The following is a 20,798-nucleotide window of genomic DNA, read 5'->3' as shown; positions in this document are numbered from 1 at the left end:
CGAGGTGCGATGCCGTCCGAGACCCATCTGTAGGTATGTATCTATTTCCTACTTAGTCTCATTTACCTTATATGCTGTCTCCTTGCAAGTCTTCCTCTTTGCACATACACTTCTTAAATCAGCCAATAACGACGGTTTGCATGCCTGCAGTCCTGGAGCTCCCGGCTGCTTCCATCTCATCAGTTTCAGCCTCCTCTGCACCAGCAATAACCAGGCAGCAGCCAGCCAGACAGTCAGTCAGTTAGCATTCAGACTCCGCTGCTCCCTCATCCATGTTTAACACATGGTACAGGCTGGAAATAGCAGCCGGCGTGTCAGATAGAGGCTGCTTGAGAGGACTCACCATTTGAGACAAGGACAATAAGTAAAAACAAACCACAGTGCAAAGAGTTCCCTCCAGTAAAGGAGATTTTGACCTGAGAGTACAATAGCCTTTACTTTTCTCATAGTTGTGGGTTTTTATTTTGCAGCTTGTGTTAGTTTCGAATCTGATGCTGGAAACTGGCAGGAAGGATCTATTGTGTCAGTGGTCCTGTGCTGAAATGAGGAAATGCGAACAAGGCTACAGTGGCCTGCATGGGACAGGGGAGCTGTGGTGCAGTCATGAAGTTGTGCTCGAGCTACCAGGACTTTTGTGCTTATGAGCAGTCGTATGAGAGCAAACCAGGGCAAAGCGCAGCTCTGTGAGATTGTTTTTGGAGGGTTTGGCAAAAAAAAAAAAGAGAGAGATAAAGAATTTCCAGCTGTCGGTGTATAAGTTAATTTGGATAAAAACGGAAAGGAAGAGGTCTCCGCTCTTTCAGTGAGTAATACCTCTGCAGCAGCGGCAGCAGGATCTCCGCGACCATCTGCTCGAAAAGTAAATGTTGCCATTTTTATACTACATTGCATTGCGCTAGCTTAACTTTAAGCCTTTTAAAACACCTTTAAAAATGTCTTTACAAAGCTTCATATAAAAGTGTTTCATTGTTCAAAATGTGCTCTGAACCCAGTCTTGGAGGTGGGGGTCGGTTCGCCTGTATGCAGGCTCAGCCAGCTCTGGGTTCACCTCAGGTAACTGTGCTAAGACCTTGAAAAAGCCGGCTCTGCGTCGTCAGCTGGCTCTTTGTGAGGCACAAGTCCAGAGCATCTCTCCTCACTGCAGGCGGCCGAGTGTGTGTGTGTGGGGGGGGGGGGGGGACACATGCAGTGATGGCAAACTGCACTAAAGGTCCGCGCCACATCCGGAGCCTGACATCATCTTCCAACATCTGCAGTTCTCCTGCTTACACTCTCACCGAGGGTGGGTGCTGCACTGCCAGCAAACGAAATTGCCGCACTCACCTGATGTTCCTTGCACCTCGCTCCTGCCCTCCCCCCACCTCCTATACGCTCTCTTCCCTCCTCCTCCTTTCTTGTCTCCAATTTCTCTACTGTAGTCGCTCTCTCTCAGAGGTACAGTTGCCCAGCGCAGCACCTCACCAGCATGCTTTGCACCTCTGTGATTCTGTAACCCCCCCACTTTTTTTCTTTTCTCCTCCACTAACCCCTCCTCTGCTGAAGAAGTATGCAGCACATGCTCTCACTATCCTCCTTGAGCAATTTGCCTGAGTGAATAGAGCGAGAGAGAGAGAGAAGCAAGAGCCAGTGAGCCAGCAGCAGAACAGCCATCCTGCAGTGTCCTGCAGCAGCTGGGTTCCTGCAGTGCTGGCCACTAATAGTACAGATGCACAAGTGCACGCACATGCACTGACACACACACAAAACAGACAAACATGGGCACATCAAGACTATCATTCTCTCTCAGACACAGACGGCCCTTATGTCATGTGACGCACTGGTGGGAAATGTGAGGCAGAGCAGACGGTGTCACTCTGGACCGGACTGAGTTCTCACACACACACACACACACACACACACACACACACACACACACACACACACACACACACACACACACACACACACACACACACACACACTATATTCTGCTCCATGGGCAGGCAATAGCGAGATTTGCCATTTTACCCCCTTCACCCCCACCCACCCCCCGCCATGGTGCATTGTCCCATTCCAGTTCCGATGATGTAATCAATGCAGCAAGCCTTGAACTTTCTGGGCTAGGGGTTCCCTCCCCCTGTCCCCTTCCCCCCCAACCTTAGTGACATGATATGGATGCGTGTGCGGCCTCAGCTTCATTCTGTGTCCCAGGAAGGAAGACAAATAAATTACAAACAGTTTTTTATGCATTTTTTTTTAGCTTTTAAATAGCAGAAAATGGTTTTCGTCTGAGTGGCCTAGCTTCTAAATAATCGTCCATATTTCACTCTTGTGCACACATATCGTCAACGCTTCCATAAATTGAGAGCCAACTCAGATGGTGAAACTACAGCTGGCTCTTTGTCAAAACGCGTCTGTGTTAGTGCAGTGCCGCATCACCACGTCCAATAAATTAATGCAAACTATCTGCAGGCTAATCTTCTGCTCTTCTACAAAGTTGCTCTGCTCCTCTGTATGCTGTCAGAAGGGAGAAGACAAAACCTCCGAGCAGATCTAGAAGTGAGTTATTTCTTGCGTGTAACGTCATAGTGACTTTGCTCTTTCATTGATAAGGTCATGAGTGTGTTGACAGGCTGCAGTGAGGAGCAGCACCAGTGATGCACAGCTCAGGCAGCCAGACTCAGACCATATTGTAGCAGGTGAGGGTTTTTTTTTTTTTTGCTGAGCTGGTTCCTGCCGCTGCATCTAGAATCTGCCTAGTGATCAACTTCCACTACAGCAGTGATGAACTAGCATCACTGTGACTATAGCATCCGAGCAGCTCTGCATAATTAGCGCTCATGCATGGCGATGATCCTGCTGTTTAATACGTCCAACTGAGCAGAACACATGCGTTTAAATCTCAGATCTGTCAGATCGAGGATTCTTCCTCTGCTGCATTAATAAACTGCTCTAAAATTCAGATTTGACATCAAACGTCCCAGCTACAGGAAAATATTTCTGTGTTTTTCCATATCTTTCACCCATGCTCTCCCCAAGAGGTCATATAATTCACACTCATTTGTAATTGATGTGACCTACTGTGGGTACTGTACAGGATGATATGATGAATCAGCAGCTTTCATCAGTGTGGTGTGCTGGTGCCAGGTTACAGCTTCTAAACGAAACTATTCCTTCTGCTGGGCTACAGACTGAGCAGGACGACTTGCTAATAAGAGTCTGAATGAAAAGGGGAATACTGTCGCTGGATATGAAAAGATATTAAATTTACTTGAAGGTTACGGCTTCCGCTCGCTTTGACAGAGACACTGAAAAAGGGAGAGAAGTGAGTGCCTGCAGCAAGAATGTGATTTCTATATGATTCATGACAGAACAACGGTGAAGTGGCGAGACAGTGCAATTAAAAAACATTTAAATAAAAAAAGAACTCCTCAACACTTTCGGCTGCCATCGGCCCTAACATCCTCTCGGCTTTTTATAAAGAGACCCACTCGTCACACAATCTTAATGCTCCTTCACACAATAATCCCTTCCTGCGTTTTAAGAGTTCAGACCAGAAGCTGTGCATGCTAACCGACTGGAGCAGGCTGAGTCATGCTGGGTCTTTTCTGGGTTTCCCCCCTCTCTGATCCTCTGCTCCTCCCCCCTTTGGCCTAGGAGCAGGCTCACACACCAGGTCCGGCTGTTGGTGGTGCGCTGGAACATGCCTTGACTTGTTGTGCTGCCTGAGAGGAGCAGAGAGAAAGAGGGAGGGAGAGAGAGAGAGAGACAGCAGCACAGCGAGAGGGAGAGGACACTCAGTTTGCCAGGGTTGCCAAGAGGAGAGCCCTGCAGCAGCCGTGGACACAGTCCTCTCCATGTCGACACTCACTGAAGACGGCCGCGGATGAAGAAGTGCCGCTGCCGCCTCGCTGCTTGGGGTGAGTGACACAAACTTGTAAGCTTCAGATAAATATAATGTTGCAGCCGAGCATGTGTGTGAATGTCAAGGTTAATTGTTACAGCCGACAGGAGCCTCTCCGAGTCAAACTTCAGGAACACTGGTTAGTGTGGGGAAATCAAAAGGCCTAAAGATCTTAATGACGGCTGAAGTTGATTAATGAGCAACAATCTGAAGTGTGCGGCTCTCAAGAGCTGTGACGGCATCCAAGCCGAGTCCTGATGCTGGGTCCATGACGCCATGGTAACTGTGCAAAAGGTTACTACCAGATACACCCGAACACACAACAGGCCTTTTCCACCAAGGTGAACCTGATGCCAGGGCTGAGTCAGAGTTTAAAGAACCCAGAGCCACCGTATAGCCACGTCATCACGTTCCCAGCAACCCTCGCACAACAACAACTACAGAGAGAACAACGACACACAGTTTGTCTCCTCCATGGACGACTGCTGCTTCGCTTTGGCTTCCATAGCTAAAATATTTAATCTTCTTTGCAGGCTAAACACAACACAAGCTCCATTTATTTAACAAATGGTGGTCACAATATTTTTATTGGACTTATTGGCCTCGACTCCGGGCCCGGTCACACTTACACGAATGTTTCAGTGGCAAAACTTCAGCTCTTGCTCACTTTTCCTGTCGCGTGACAAATCGCAGCGCGGCTTTGCATGGAATTCAATTTTGGTGAACTTTGACGGGATATGTGCTTAGTTTTGTAATCAGCCCTTTAACCAGTTCTTTCTTCTAGATCAGCAAAGTGTTGGTGCCACAGTTGAACCAGTTCTTCGTGCAGAGAGACAGTTTTTTTTGGCTGTTGAAACACAAAGAAGTGGTTCAAGGTTAGGATCCGAATCGGCCTTTGAACGGCCTTGGTGGAAACGGGGTAAAAGTGGCACAGTGACCTCCACATGTACACACACAGAGCAACACCACTGACCCTTTCACAGATCTGCAAAGACTCAACAATCATCGTCTGACCAGAGCTTGATCCTCACAGAGCAGGACTGCGGCTGATGTTATTATACATTGTTTAATTTCCATCAGTGTACCCAGCCGTCCGCCTCTCCTTCCTTCAACAAGAGAGATCCACACTGTCTCGTTTTTAAAAAAAAACTGATTTGCAGCGAGCATATTTGAACGTCTGTCGACAATCAGTCGTGGCTGGCAGAAGACTCAAACAGGTCTCATACTCAAAAGAAGCATCACGATAATGTTTGAGACTCGGAACATTAGATCACGGAGACTGTGCATAGATGAGCAGATAAAGACGACCTTATCTGTGATTTAATTACAACATGTGAAAACTACAGTGAAAAATGAGGGTCACAACTCAAACAAATCAATGACTCAAGTGAGTCAAATGATAACCATTAAGTGTCCAGTGCACTGTGATCTGTGTGTGTGTGTGTGTGTGTGTGTGTGTGTAGCACGCAAGGCGATAGTTACTGGAGCAACTCTGTATTCTGGTAACCAGGGGTTGTGCCCTCTGTGTGTAAAACTCAAAACCCATTGAATTATTAATAGACGTTTGACACATAATACTGATAAGTGAATACTGATCAAATAAATACATGATTTTAACAGTAAAAAAAAAATATATATATATATATATATATACTGGATACTACTATTTCTATTAAGTTGAAAAGCTTTTAGTGTTTTATTTATAATCGTTAATTTGACATGAAAACTAAAATCTAAAAAAGCTAAATCAATACACACCCTCGTGGTACGTAAACCTCACGCAAGTCTAAGCCCCAGCGCCAGGCCTGCAGTCTGTGTACGTGTCATGTGTAGCACCGCTCACAAACGTGGCCTTACAGTAAATACTAATGTCATTGTTGGTCATAAGATGATTAGGTGTGTGGAACGGGAGCGGAGCAGGAGAGCATGACTGTTTGAGGGCCGACACTGGAACAATCACTGTGGAGAGGATGTGAAGTAAAGTGACGAGGGTTGGTGATAGCTGGGTGAGTTTGTTTTTTCTCTGACAGCAGAAGGATGCAGTGTGTTCAGGAAGTGTAGGTGGGTCTAGGACTGGCGTGTGTATGCTGTTTGTGTGCATGTGTGACGGTTTGAATTGTGTGATAAGATAAAAATATATCCAACGTTAATAAGAATTGTTTCCTGTAGGTTTTTAAAGGAGCGTTTCTGTAACTTCAGACACCTTAGTTACTCAAATGCAGCTCTGAGACAAACACTGTGCATTATGGGAATACCACATTTCTCACATGTGAAATGCATTTATTCAATTAGAGCTGATTCAGTCAATTAGCTGATACACACAAATCATCAACAACTATTTTAACAATAAAATGCTAAATATTCTTTGATAGTTTTCCCTCTTTCCTTTTTCATATTAACATAATCATTTTGTGTATATATACTTTTGAGTGAACAAAACTAAACATGAAGGTGTCACATTTAGACAGAAATAAGAAAAGAAAAAAGAATCAGCAGATCAATCAATAATTCAAATAATCATTATTTACAGCTCCACAAAGATTTGTATTCAATTAATTTGAATAGCTGCACAATCATGTGCTTATGCTGAAAATGGTTTTGACAAGAGGATTACAGCTAAAAGATACCACACTGAACACTAATTCATCAGTGTTAATGTTAGAGCCAACTTAATGCATGAGATTTGACTATTAAGTAGTTACATACATTATATGTGTTTATGTGTGTGTGTGTGTGTGTACTGTATTAAATTTTTTATGATTGTGTTAATATTTATTCAAACAATTTTATATTATGAATTAAAAAATGTATTTTTTAGGGAAATAGGAAACATCAACTAAATTATTATTTCTTCAGAATCTGTAAAGTACGGTAATTTAGAATTAAATTTAATATCTATATAAAAGCCAAAAGAAGGTAGATCAATCAATAATAAGAATAATAATGCATTACAGCACTGATCACGTTGAAAATAGAAGTCTAAATGGAGGTGTACTAAACATGACTTTTAAACTGGCAAACCTTAATCTATGTTCATTCATCCACTCCTCGAACACATTTCCAACATTTGCTTTCTGTTTGGCCGACAGTACAGAAATAGGAAGATATAATTCTTCCCATAAAAGCTGAACTCAGCCTGAGGCCTTAGACATATTTGTGGGCAGGTTTGTGAGTCGAGGCTCGTCGCTGCTCCTGCTGCTGCTGCTGCTTTGCCGAGTGATGCCGTGAGGCGGCCGCTTGTTCATTTTGCAAGCCGGTTGTTGTTTCCACTGGCATTCTTCAATCCTGTATTAGGGATTACATCAAGCCCTGAGCAGGAAAAATTCCTGTCATCATGTGCTCAGCGAAGGCAGCGTGTGGCTGCACCACAAAGACACAAAGAGACACGGACACAGCTGTTGGTCGTCTGAAAGAAGGTCAAGCCGTCTCTTCTGTTTGTCTGAGGACATCACTTGTATCCGTACATATAAGACAGGGGCAGACAACACTTGGTGCATCAATGTGTGAGATTTTACACACAGTTCTTAGAAATATCAGATTTTTCTTAGATATCAGATACAGTCAAAATGCTCAAACCACCACAGAGGCGAGGAATTTTCAGTTATACAACCAATGTGTCATAAAAGACATGGAGGACCACAAATAGCCTCGCTGTGGATTTAAAGCTACACCAGACTCAGGACGTTCGGCCAACTGCGCGTCCCTCCCGACACTTTCTCTGTCTCATCCATGATTCCCTCTCCTCCCTCATTTGGTGATGACTACAGTACTGATCGCTCTCGAGTGTCCATGCTGTCCTGACAGCAAAGCACAGTCCACAGGGAGAGAACAGTATGGAGCGGTCAGCTGGCTCAAAATAGCGCAGCAGCCAGCAAACACAAGTGGCAGCAACGGGATTTAAGTTGTTACCCGTTTATAGGAACATAAACACTCTTGTACAATATGGCCCTTGTGTGAACGGAGACTCGCATTAATACAAGAGAGCTGAGACGAACCTTTTTGTTGCAAAATAATGAGTCATGGTAAGTCTATTCTTAGTTTGGGGGTGTTTGTGTGTGTCCAAGTTGTGTGCACTTAAAGTGATGCTGCACCAATCGTGAGAAAAGTACGAAGGATCTGTTTGGGAACAGGCTCTGGGTCACTTTGGGCAGAGGAGCGCACACTCATCAATACATCACAGTTACATAAACGCTGAGGAAGGGGGAGCACAGAACCTCTTAGAATCTTAATTTTAGATTTGTGAGATTTATTTTTAAGTTTACATCCTAATGTATCTGAACAAGATGGGTTGATTCCATGAACCACTTGTTACTCAATCATTGTTTCCTGCTTCTCTTACAGAGCCTGTTGGCAACAGGACCACACCACCCCCCCCAAGTGGGTGAAACCATTGCCTTCCAGCCACCACCACCACAAAGCCAGGCATGAAAAGCGTTGATCGTCCGCGGTGCCAGACTCACAGGTGGAAGTGCACGGCGAGGAGAGAAAGAGGGAGGCAGGCGGATCTGCTCGGACGCGGGTGCTGTGGGTGTTTCTCTGGCAGTGTCTTAGCTGGTTGTTGTGAGGAGTGAGAACGAAGCAATCAGCAAGTATACTGCCGCAGAAATTCTTCGCAATAAGAGGCCCTGGGAGCGCAGCCATCACCGGGAGAAAAATGAGAGGGAGGAAAGAAAAGGAAAAAACCTAAATCAGCACTGTAGCAAGCAAGGATCCTGCTGCTACTGTAAGTTCTTACACGTGTGCTGACGCAGTAGAAAATAACAGGAGCCGGGGACACGTTGGAGACTGAGAGCATGAGCCGCTTTGTTTACAGCCTCTTACATATTTACTGTCTGATCAATGCATCAAACTTCTGCACTCTGTTCTGTACTTTCATCAGCCTCTGCTGCCATCTTGTGTCTGAAACCTCCCAGCATGCATTTCTCCATCAAACACTGCATCAATCTGAAAAACCCAATGTTGCGTTTTAAACAACCTAAAATCCTGTTCATTAAGAAACTATCTCATCATGTGATTTTTAATATATTTCAGTTGCAGAGGCATATTGTTTGTGTACAGTTAACAAATAAATGGTGAATATTTATTAATATAAACCCTGATGTATTAATTGTCGCCTAATAATTTGTTAGTGACACACATTAAACTGATCCACATAACGGATAAATAAAAGTTACAGAGACATTGTTATGAATCTGATTTGTTTGTTTTCACAGTACATGTGCGTTTTGTAACTCTGGAACATACGATTATGTACAAACCACATTGTAAAAGCTCTTTGTAAAAATGATGTATCCATGTGAACGCCGTAGGGTGCAGATGAGCCAGAACGGCCAACTTCATGCCAGGTGCACTCTTATTTAATTTCTCACTCACACACACACACACACTGACACACACACAGAGCAAACGCACAAGCAGCTCAATGTACGCTGTGCTCCTGATTTATGATCACATAGATATTTTCTCAAGAATCACAGAATCTTTTGTTGGTCTGTTGTAAACAGTTAATGCTGCTGCTCTGTTGGCCATCGGGGACTCTGATGATAAATGCAGAGGAGTGTGTGCCTGCAGCAGATTGCAGGGAAAAGACCTGCATGCCTCTGCATTGCTGCAAACAGCGATGGCCATTGTTTCTGAAGGTGCAGCAGTGCAGGAGCAGTACATTTCTGTTCTCACACAAGGTCACTGGTTTTTACGGCTTTAAATCTTCCTACACTTCTTCGTCAGCTCTTTGGTAAAACCCATTAAAGTGTGTTAAAGCGTTCACCAGGTCATAATACACCATACAGGGGAATATAAAGACCTAAATCAAAATCAATTGGCAACAATTTTGAGATTACATTTTTTTTTACCTTGAGGTTTCACAGTATTGATTTGACTGATAAGCAGATTTCACCTTGAGCTCTGAGAAATGTTAAAGGTTTTTAACTTATTGACATTTTATATTTTAATGCATCATAGAGAAAAAATGAAAAATGAGTTAATATCCTGTTGATTACATTTTCGAGGTGGCTCCTACTCTAACATCTAGTTTACAGCCTGAGTAATTTGAAAAACTTCTGTCAACTGCTCAAATTTCTGATGCTGATTTACTGGTTTCCAGCTGCCTTTCCTTATCATATTAACATTAACACTGAGCTTAGATTTTAAATTCTCTTCATTGTTTTAAAAATAAAAATGACCTGGCAACATCTAATCTTTTAGATTGTCTATCAGATTACCATCCTATCCGCTCTCTGAGGTCACTAATTGCTGGTTTGTTGAACATGCCGCACTCAAACTACGAAACACAGTGAGGCAGTTTTCTGTGATTATGCACCAAAGATTAGAAACATACTCCCACTACACATCAGATGTACATCCTGTGTCTGCACATTACAAAATAACTGCTCAAAACGTATTTTTAGGATGTTTGTTTTTTTAAATTATAACCATTTCTTTTCTTTTTTTGTAACTTTAACTTTGCTTTTATACTTTTTTTTATACATTCAAACATCTTTTATAGTCTTGCTGTGTTTTGATTTGCTCTGTTATACCTAGAGCTGCGTTTTATTAAGGGTGCTGTATAAATAAAGCTTATTGGAATTTGGAATGAGCATCAAAAGGTGATTATTTTATCATTTTACTATCTTGGCTCATCTTATTTTACTTGGAATCTTTACATCTGTTTGATTCTCTTTGGGTTGGGATGATTCTTTAAGTATTTCCTTGTTATTTCTTTTACTGGTACCGTTTTAGAATCTTTTTTTCCCCCAGCACAAACAACACAGAGAAACTGCATTGCTTTTTTTAACAGCTGACTCAGACTTTTATTGTCAAGCTATAATAAGCAGCGATCCAGTTTATATAAAGTTCCAAGTGCACTTTTTCATTTTACTTGCGTTGATCAAACTTATAATTTGGTAGGCCTATTCTGTACTTCCCTGTTAGGTAATATGATTGAGGATTTACGAGCTTGAAATGAGTATTTATAAGAAACTATATCTATTGTGGAATGAAACATAACAGGATCATTTCTTACATTGGCCTATACCATGCATGGAGTGGAAACATTATATTTCAACATGCTGCCATCTGTTGTTATGTGACAAACCCTGATGTAACCGTTTTCCCAGGGCCACATCAGCAAAGATCATTAGAAGCTACAAATAGATATTTACCAGTCTGCCCACCACCAGCTGACTCCAACTTCTGCTTTGGTTCCGGGTTGACGCATCGAGAAGGCGGGGAGGAAGGAGCGGGGGGGCAGGGCTTAAAGCCTGGCGGAAAAGATTTGTTTGGCTGCCTGAAAAACTATTGAATAACTTTGTTGAGTCACATGGCCCGACTCCACTCCGAGTTTAAAAAGTGTCCTGGCCTTGAAGGGGACCAGTGGCGCGCTGGTGTTCATCCAAAACGCACACCGTGATGGATTAGTGCGCACTGGGACTGTGTGCAAACCCTGTTTGTCAGCAGATGTCCATGAGGTGACAGCAGCTCGTACCCTCAGCACAACAAACCATGGCGAGCGGCAACGAGACAGTTGTTTACTTCTCGGAGCAGGTGGTCGTGCTGTGCTCCTGCGCGCTCTCCTTCCTGGGCTCGTCCCTGATCATCCTCACCTACGTCCTGTGGGCAGATTTACGCACCACTCCCCGCAGGCTGCTGGTCTTCCTCTCCATGTCGGACTGGCTCTCCGCCGTCTCGTACGCCTTCGGAGTGTGGAGGTCTTTCCGCAGCGACTCCCTGGACTGCGTCGTACAAGGAGCCGTGTCCACCTTCGCCAACACCAGCTCCTTCTTCTGGACCGTGGCCATCGCCGTCTACCTGTACGTGTTCATCGTCAAGTCCAGTCAGAGGGTCGCGGACAGCCTGGTGCTCGTCTTCCACCTGGTCAGGTAACAACTCGGCCCGGATCTACTTTTCTCTTTTTCTCTGGCTGCATCTGTGCTGAGGTCGGTCTGACGTCACGAGGGGAAGTTTGAATAACTTTTAAAGGTCCAGTGTGTAAGATTTAGGGGAAAGGGATCTACTGGGAGAAACTGAATATTAAAGTGATGTTTCTGTTAGTGTGTAATCATCTAAATTGTACAAATCTTTTTTCTTTATTGTAGAATGGACCTGTTATATTGAAATACTTTATATTTATATTGGGAGTGGGTCCTCTCTAGGGAGGCCGCCATGTTTTTACAGTAGACCAAACTGGACAAACACCTTTTGAGTTTTTATGCCAACTGAAACTACCACAGGTTCTCTTTCGAGTTTGGAAGGGAAGGGAGAGATGGGGCCATTTAGCTGCAACATGCAACTACACCATTAGATGTTAATAAATTCTACACACTGAACCTTTAAATGAAATCATCTATTCAAATACAATGAAGCTTTATTGATGCTGATACAGGTGACACGCTAAAGATTTGTTATTTAGGAACTGAAGTTAGGGACACATGTCACACCAACATCATGCTCACCAGGTCATCCCTTGTTACTTCTGCCTAGTAATAGAGCTGAAGTTGGACACACTGATAAAGTTTTAATGCTGCTTGGTGTTTTTTAGCATGTCTACCTTTAGCTGTTTGGTTGAGTTGAAGTGTGATACCCATCCCTTTTTGAAAAACGGTTCATCACTGAATTCTGGAATAGGTTTGGCTGTGAAGGATTCACCTGTTGGAGCATTCACTGCGCAGGGATGATAAGAAGCATTTGTCCTTCACATTTGAGGAGCTTGTGAAATGGGCGCCTAGGCACAGTGCTGTGGCGCAATCGGTCTTCATATGGAGCCTCCGAATGTTGAAGACCCTAAATTAAGATATAGCTTATCCCACATTTCACCCCCGTGTAACTCAGAATTAACAAATGAAACACTGGTTCTGAAGTCCAGGATTTTCTACATGTTAAGAGGGGGATGAATGAGGTGACGGGTATTCAGTTGGTTGTGGTCTCCAGCCTCACTGCTTCACTAGCAATTTTAAATCTTACAATGTGGTCTTATGTGCTGTTACAGCTTTATTTATTCAAGAGCTTCCTGATATTTTGTCTAAGCCACAAAAGTAGGTTTCACCAGACATGGGACTTGTAGTTCTGTCCAAAACAACACACCAGAGAATCTTTTTCTCTCAAGCTCTCAGAAACTTTTCAACACGGGTTGGCAAACTCCAAGAAGACCGCTTACACAAAATGGCTGCCATCTTACCACTCTGTCATAAAGAGGTCTGATAGATGCATTGCTGCTGACAAGGTCATCCTCCCATCTCTGCAGAGGACTCTGAAGGTGGGTTGGGCAGTATTAATGTCTTAATGTTGGTGTTGATAGATGTTTCTGTTTCTGATGTTGTTCAGACAATAAAACTGGTATGGCATTTTTGCTGCTGTTGGAAAATAACAACATACTTAATTTATAGCTTCTTTCGTGCAAGAAATGCATCTTATAATGCTTCACAACGAATCAATCATGCACAAGAGCTGCCTGCAGGAGCTCAGAGACGGGGACTGGTGAAGGGATACAAACATTTCTGTTTTGCTTTCAAGATTCTCAAGAGCCACAATGGCCTTTTGTAATTCTTCAATGAAAAACCCTGTGTAACAGCCAGAACTCTTTGTGGAGCTGGCTACACGGCCAAACTGAGAAATTGGGGAAGTAGGGCCTTGAAAAGAAGTGAAAGAGAAGCCGGTGGTCACTCTGGCTTGGATTCAGACATCCTGTGCTGAGATGATGTTAGATATGTCACGCTCTACATTTTGTCTTTATACCTCTGCACTAGTGATAGCCAGTGGCGGTAGGCTTTGTGTTTGCGGTTTGCTAGGGTGAAAGAGAATTTCTTGAAATTTTGTGCAAACGTTAGAAACAGTTAGACTCAAAGATGAGCTGATTAGATTTTGGTTGTTAAAGATCAAGGCCATGCTGGTCCCACAATACCTTTTTTTGCCTTGTGAACGCATCATAAGAATGCCGCATGAGAATCCTTTCAGATTTGGCCCAAATAATCAGGTAGACCCATGGATTAACTGGTTAGACATTAGACATAACATTGCAATTGAATCTATTCGGAATTTATCTACAACAGATTTGTTATAGTTTTACAATCTACAACAAATGTTTTCTGAGGCAACTGTAAGTATATAAAATCTGCGCTGTGCTCAAGAACACAGATTAAGTGACTCAAATGCAGAGAGGATATGTAGCATTTATTTTCACATTTTCAGTCTTGTTTTTCTTTCACAGTGGGTGGATTTGAAGAGCCTCCCATTAATATGCTGTTTATATATCGGCTTCAGGGAAAACAAGCTTTTAAATATCAACCGGAAAATCAAGTCACTTAATCATCACAAAGGTTTTTTTTAAAAGGCACAGAAATGTAGACATTTACAATACACAGTGGTTTCATCTTTGAATTAGATTGTCAGAATTATTGTATTTGATTATTAAAATCATGTCTGATGTATTACTTGGCAAGCAATGATAATTATATTATTTATTTGTGTGTGTGTGTGTGTGTGTGTGTGTGTGTGTGTGTGTGTGTGTGTGTGTGTGTGTGTGTGTGTGTGTGTGTGTGTGTGTGTGTGTGTGTCTGCACCTGCTGCTGTGGCAGTGTGTATGCAGGGAGACGTGTCATGGTTCTGTCTTTGCGCATCACAAATCTAAACCGTGGATGTTTTGTTTGGAGAATTGTTACAGTCCTATATTTTATCATGCATGTCTTGCAGGTACAATTGCTTTTAGACACATCAATATGTTAAAAATCTCAGCTGCACAACTCTTTATGATGAAACATGATTTCATAAATATATATTAAAACTTTGTGGCAGGGTTTAGCGAGCTGCTTGTTTCCTTTGCTCTGAATCTGCAGGTATGCATCATCCTTTGCATCCGTTTGACTTCTGCACATTAATGAGCTGTCCACTGTGCGGATGTAAGCAGGAAGCTGATTCACTATAGTTGAACTATTTCTGGACACAGCAATATTTTCACCTCTCTTTCTCAACACAGGGTCTGTTGTGATCATTCTATTTATGTTTCTATAAATTCTCAAATGCTCCATTGAACTATGATCACACACAGCAGAGCCATTCATAGTATCGTTTACATAACATGCACACAAGGACAAAACCAGGCCTGGAGCAGAGTGGGGTTTATGATGATCAGCCATGTACGGCTGTAAGAATATAGGATTATTGTGGTGTTTTATGAAGAGAGGTGCTGCTTCAGGGGGAAACACATTTAACAGTTCTGCTTCTTAAAGAGCTGTAATCAGTCAGTTTATAACTGTGAACTCCGTAACACACAAATGCCTTCAACACAAGATAATCCATCACATGGTGTCACATGAACTCAACACATATTTACATGAACAGGGCAGAGATGTTGTAAAAGGTGGAAGTTGAATTTCATCCTCTGTTTTGTCCAGCTGGGGAGTTCCACTGATCATCACTGTTGCAGCCGTTTGCCTGAACAAGATCGGCTACGATGCGTCTGAGGTGTCGGTGGGCTGGTGCTGGGTCAGAATCCATGCCCCGGACCGGGTCCTGTGGATGCTGCTGACGGGAAAGATCTGGGAGTTCCTGGCATACCTCACCCTCCCTTTCCTCTACATTCTGATCAAGAGGCACATCCACATTGCGGTGAGGAGCAAACCTGGTTTCAGCCTAATGGATGGTTTTACTTCCTGCAGAGTCAATTCACTGCTACAGCTCTTCTGACAACTGCAATCTGCATCACCAGCAGAATCATACACTTATTTAATTTTTCTCCCTGCATAAAAAACCCCTCCAGAACTTAACATATGAGTCAGTTAGTAATCACAGAACTATACAAATGTGTGTCAGATTTTTTTTTTCATTCAGGTTGGTGTAATTGGTCAGAAGCAAACTAAAAATAATTTATTAAGTCTCAGTTTACTTGTTTTTCTTTTTACATTTTTTTATCCCAATGCTGCAGGTTTGCTCAAATAGCTGTGGTTAGGAAAATTATCTGCTATCCTTGTGATGATCATTTTTAAATGTTCTGTGTGACGCAGCACGCAGCCCTGTCAGAGTACCGTCCCATATTGGCCAACAGGCCTCCATCCAACTCCTTCTCCTCCATGGCTGACAGGAAGCTAACGCTCATCCCTATTATCTTCATCGTCCTGCGGATTTGGAGCACCGTGCGCTTCATACTGCTGCTGGTGGGATCTTCAGCCAGACAGAATCCAGTGCTGGTCACTCTGCATGTGAGTGTGCATCAAGGTTCTTTTAAAGCACTGATGTCTATTGGAGATATCTGTGAATCTCCTGTATTCTAAATGTTTATTCTGCAGTTAACTTTTCCTGTTATCACACATCCATCAAGAATTGGATATTTTATATTTTATTATATAATAACTATGTTAACAATAGAATCACACTTAGAGAGCACCTACCTCCACTAAGGCCCAGCAGTCCCCTTATCAAACCAAACCACATTTAATTCCATCAGATTCAGATTTAAATTTTGATCTGCTTCAAATTGCACCAACTCATAAATATCTGTCGCCTAAACATGACAGTTTTTCTTTTCATCAAAATCCAAGAATTATTCTGAGTAATGAAGGAAAATGTTGAAATAGGTTTTTCTTCTAATCCTGATATTGTAGAATTATTATTATGATACTATTCTAATATCTTTTTAATATCTCATCGTCAAATTATTATGTTTTTTTTACATTTTCAACTCATTGAGAGACAATTTACTGCTACACTGCTCTAATTGACTTTGACCCAACAGGGTATTGGCAACACGTCGCAGGGAGCAGCAAACTGCATCATGTTTGTGTTGTTTACTCGACCAATCCGCACACGCCTGTGCTCTGCGCTCTGCTGCTGCTGCTCCCGGTGTCGAGCAGAGGTGAAGCGCTCACATGACCCCTCTCAAAGGCTGCTGCCAGACCAGGAGGCCTCCACACAGAGAGAGGAGGACAACACTAGCAAAGCCGAGAATCAAACATGATACTTGATTCTGTGGACGAGAGGACGGACACAGGTTGATATAAAGAAGGTAGTGGGTGGCCTCGCCCACGCTTCACACTGAAACTCATTAGAAACGAGCGCCTGCAGAGCGGGCTGGGGATTCTGCAGGCGCACACACGTGTGTCACATGGCTGCACTTTGGGTGATTAGGAGGAGGCTGATGTGATGACTGTGCACCAGCACCAGCATTTTAGTTCCTCCTCCACATGAATTTTGTTCTGTACATCAAACTTTATGTTGAAGTTTTTCTTTGTTTATTTTGTCTTTTTGCATATTTTAAGAAAAATGGTTCACATCTTCCACACATCACTGAGGTTTCAATTGTTGTGTTTATGAAGTCAATTAGATTTAAGAGATAAGCAAAAAAAAATAAACCAAAGCATTATCAGTTAATGTGGTTAACATACTGTAAATTTATTTCAACTTTTTGTCGTCACTGATTGAATTTGTATTTTATGTGCGCTCAGTCCCAAATATTTCTAAATGCACTGCTTCTGACAGAGTGTTGGAGCTTTAAATGTCCTACAAGGAACTTTTCATTTTCCTTGATTTTACTCTTTGGTCAATAGCGGAAGTGTTTTTTCTGTCATCTGCCATAAAAACCTCAGTCCAGACTGTCTGCATTTGTTCTGAAAGGAGTGAAAAAAAGACACACATGTATTGAGTTCAGCACACACACCAAGAAAACACTGTGACACCGCAATATTAAACAACTGCAACAGTTTACATTCTCTCACTGTCTTCCCCTTTCCTCTTATTTTGGCCAAATGGAACATCCCACCTGAGACAATACCAAGTCACTCAATGTATAGGGGCACACCATTACACACAACTGTTTGCAAGATGCATTGCGATGAGTTAATGTATCGTAATTCTTCTTCGGATCTCAATAGACATAGAAAAAGACAATTTTTTCCCTGATTGTCTCATTTGCTGTTGTAGATCATAAAGAGGCAGCAATATTAAAATAAGACAGTTTCATAACCAATGTCAATGCAGTGTATACAAAACGGTGAGTGTTTGAAAGAAAAGATACAAGTATCAGGTGAAGTGTGTAGAGGAAAACAATGCTGCTGGTGTGATTCAACAGGTTTCTATGAATGTTTTTACCCCAAAAACCATCTGATTTAATTAGAACTACAATGAACTCAAGCTGCAGTTTAGTTTTACACTCATCTTTTCGACCAAGATATTCAAAATATGAAGTTAAAATCTGACGGATCTCACTCAACTTAACATTAATATTAGAATAATTTTTCCAATATATATCCAGTTTGACTTTGAGTGTGTGCAAAGGTTTTTTTGTGTGAAACATCTGACAATCTCTTTAAAATACAGTCAAAGATATATATATAAGCACCTTTTTCTGTCAGTTCACTCAAATATATGAACCACAGTTGTATTATAATATATAAAACTCTCCTTTCTCCATGATTTTCATTTCAGTTATTCGTTTCTTTGATGTCTTTGTTTTCTTTTCTCCAAATATTTATATATTCATGTTCTTGCTGAACCAGATAGTTGCAACATTTTTCATGTAGTGTCACTCTTGTCATCGTGACTGATCAGTGTACTATCATCACATGTCATCCTTCCTCCTCGAAACCCGAGGCTTTCTCATGAGCCTCACTTCTCCTTTGACCCCTGCGGTCGCCAGCTCCAGTTTGCCAGACTTAGCTACAGGCTGAATGCATACCAGTGAGGAGCGCATGAACCCGCTGAACCCCCAGGGGGCTCACAGGCCGCTGTGCAACACACATCACACACAGTGCCACTGCCTGTAGCTCCTCCAGCTTGGTTGAATGCTGTCTCTGTTGTTTAATGAGCCTGTTTCTGAGAGATTAAGCTGCATTCAAGTAAGGTTTGTTGGCAAAGGTGAGGAAGGAGAAACGTCACCGTGTTGACAGTCAATTTTTTTGTTTGGCGCTCAGAAGGCAAGCACTTCCTGTGTTGGTGGCATCATTGTAAAGGGATTTATGGACATTGTATGGTCTGTGTCTCTGATGAATTATTGCAGAAGTGGATGATAATGTTGTATCAGGTGACACAGACGTCAGCACACTGCAGCTACACCACAAAATGGATTAGTCCAAAGTATCAAGGGGCCCCTTGACCAGAGATACTGTTTAAGGGGCTGTGGCGTTTCTAGCAGGAAAGTCAGTTTAACAAATGATCTTGATCTATATAAAATGGTCGGTATTTGTTTAGGTAGGTTTGTGCAGTTCAAAGTGCTTCACTTATGGATGACAGACATGAGAAAAAATCAACAAGAGCAAAGAAAAGAGAATTAAAACAAGTAAACAATTTGAGTCTAATGCACACATTAAAATGTAAATAAAATTGTGTCAAGAGTGTAGAATAAGAACTAAATAAAGAAACTAAAAGAAAAGAAAAAGTTAATATTAAAAGTATTTAAATAATAATAAAAGAGCAAACTGTGAGTAGAGCCAACATACAGACACAAACAGCTATTTACTCAAGGCCCTTGGCTGTACAGTTTTGCCATTCATACAGTGCATCCATGTGTTGGAGTCCGACCCGCTGTTTAACCAAATATATATATTCATATTCTTGTTTAACCACAGCTACCCTTCCATCCATTTTGTATCTATACCGCTTATCCTTCTCCAAGGTCATGGGGAGTTGGCTGGAGCCAATCCCAGCGCCACACCAAGTTGTGATTTGAACTAGGAACCATCTGTGAGGCAACAGTGCTAACAACTGTACCACCGTGCCAGTCCGACAGATATATAATCATGGGAAATGACGCAATGAATTGCAAAAAAAAAAAGAAAAGAAAGTTTGTAGTTTCTGTGCATCTGAGTGTGGATATCTGACCCAAGCCCTTTGAAATCCGTTGGAACCCGACAGAACTGCTTGGAAATGCACATGCCTGTAATCAGGGAAAACTTCGGGCTTGGGTCAGGTTTGGACACAAAGAGACGAGAGCCTATCGGCTTTGTTCGTTTTCTCCCGGCCTTGGTCTGGTTCAGATAGAAAATTGTGGCTCCAGTTTCACTGGGCGTTTTGCTCCCGGTTTGGGACCTTGTTGATGTCTGTGCCCTGAGGCTCGATCTTCTCACAGTCCGTCAATGAACAACACTGTACTCCAATGAGGGCAGTTAGCCACCACTCATCATTTCCAGAACATGGAAGGTTTTTTTTGTGTTTACACTGTAAACATACAGTTTTCCTTTAGTCTAATTTTACCTCAGGCCTGAAGTTATGGGACACAGTGCAGAGATCAGTCTCTCAGGACCATCAGAAACACCGGATACCATCTGTGGGAACATGAAGGAAGTAAATGCTGTTTATGCTGATGACATCTAAAATGGCCAACCAGCAGTTTTTTCTTTCTGTCCTTGAGGACAACAGAGGTCTCACTCAGGACTGACACTCCAGCAGGAATTAATCTATTGTGTCAGTTCTGAGACTTGGCTGACATCGAGGTAACATGGAGCTGGTTGAAACACTTAAGGAACGTTTTTTCTGCTTTTCCTCAGCTGGCTCTTTGCCCACCTAATTCATTAAGTTACCACAGGGCCGTGCACGAGCTCACCATTCACCAGTCAAGTCAATGGACAACAGAGGCTGTTCATTTGGCTGCATCGGTGGTTCTAGGAGCCAATTTTCAAATGCATAGCCCAACAAATTGAATGGGTGACAGGGTCAGGGTGGCAGCAGGATATTAGATGTGACAGAGCAATTTTATATATGTAGCAGAAAACAATAGACAGAAAGAAAAGAGGATTTTGATTGGTTTCCAGAGACTTTCAGTTTGTAAATGAGGCAGCGTTCCAGCTGGTAAAGTCAGAGTGAACTTACACTTCTCACTTGCACCTCACATGAGATGTGTTTTCCTTCTCCAGCTCTCAACAGTGCGACGATACCAACAACAACAGCTCCGCCAGCTGTCTGCTTGCAATATTGCAACCCCCTGCACAGGTTGGTG

General features: G+C 42.5%; 1 protein-coding gene and 2 long non-coding RNA genes across 3 annotated transcripts; 2 read left to right on the top strand and 1 right to left on the bottom strand.

Annotated features, from left to right (window-relative positions):
* Positions 1-3,758: 3,758 nt before the first annotated feature.
* Positions 3,759-9,074, top strand: LOC138410458 (uncharacterized). Its single transcript, XR_011243167.1, has 2 exons — positions 3,759-3,899; positions 8,225-9,074. It is a non-coding gene; the product is annotated as an uncharacterized lncRNA (long non-coding RNA).
* Positions 6,143-11,182, bottom strand: LOC138410457 (uncharacterized). The gene is made up of 2 exons (XR_011243166.1): positions 11,044-11,182; positions 6,143-8,508 (listed from the first exon to the last, which is right to left on the bottom strand). It is a non-coding gene; the product is annotated as an uncharacterized lncRNA (long non-coding RNA).
* Positions 11,183-11,383: 201 nt separating this feature from the next.
* gpr157 (G protein-coupled receptor 157) lies at positions 11,384-17,572 on the top strand. The gene is made up of 4 exons (XM_020089485.2): positions 11,384-11,760; positions 15,268-15,481; positions 15,877-16,071; positions 16,605-17,572. Exons 1-4 carry the CDS (start codon positions 11,384-11,386, stop codon positions 16,824-16,826), a joined length of 1,008 nt encoding a protein of 335 aa, XP_019945044.1. The 3' UTR covers positions 16,827-17,572.
* Positions 17,573-20,798: the final 3,226 nt, after the last annotated feature.

Source organism: Paralichthys olivaceus, chromosome 6 (genome assembly GCF_024713975.1).
Source record: "Paralichthys olivaceus isolate ysfri-2021 chromosome 6, ASM2471397v2, whole genome shotgun sequence".
In the NCBI taxonomy this organism is placed as follows: domain Eukaryota; kingdom Metazoa; phylum Chordata; class Actinopteri; order Pleuronectiformes; family Paralichthyidae; genus Paralichthys; species Paralichthys olivaceus.
Note: the sequence above shows the minus strand (reverse complement) of the source record. Positions and strands in the feature narration are given on the sequence as shown.

Excerpts from the sequence above, each read along its gene's own strand:
- gpr157 (XM_020089485.2), top strand. The coding sequence starts at position 11,384 with ATGGCGAGCGGCAACGAGACAGTTGTTTACTTCTCGGAGCAGGTGGTC. Across the intron at positions 11,761-15,267 it reads CTCGTCTTCCACCTGGTCAG|CTGGGGAGTTCCACTGATCA; the intron begins GTAACAACTCGG and ends TGTTTTGTCCAG. Across the intron at positions 15,482-15,876 it reads AGAGGCACATCCACATTGCG|CACGCAGCCCTGTCAGAGTA; the intron begins GTGAGGAGCAAA and ends TGTGTGACGCAG.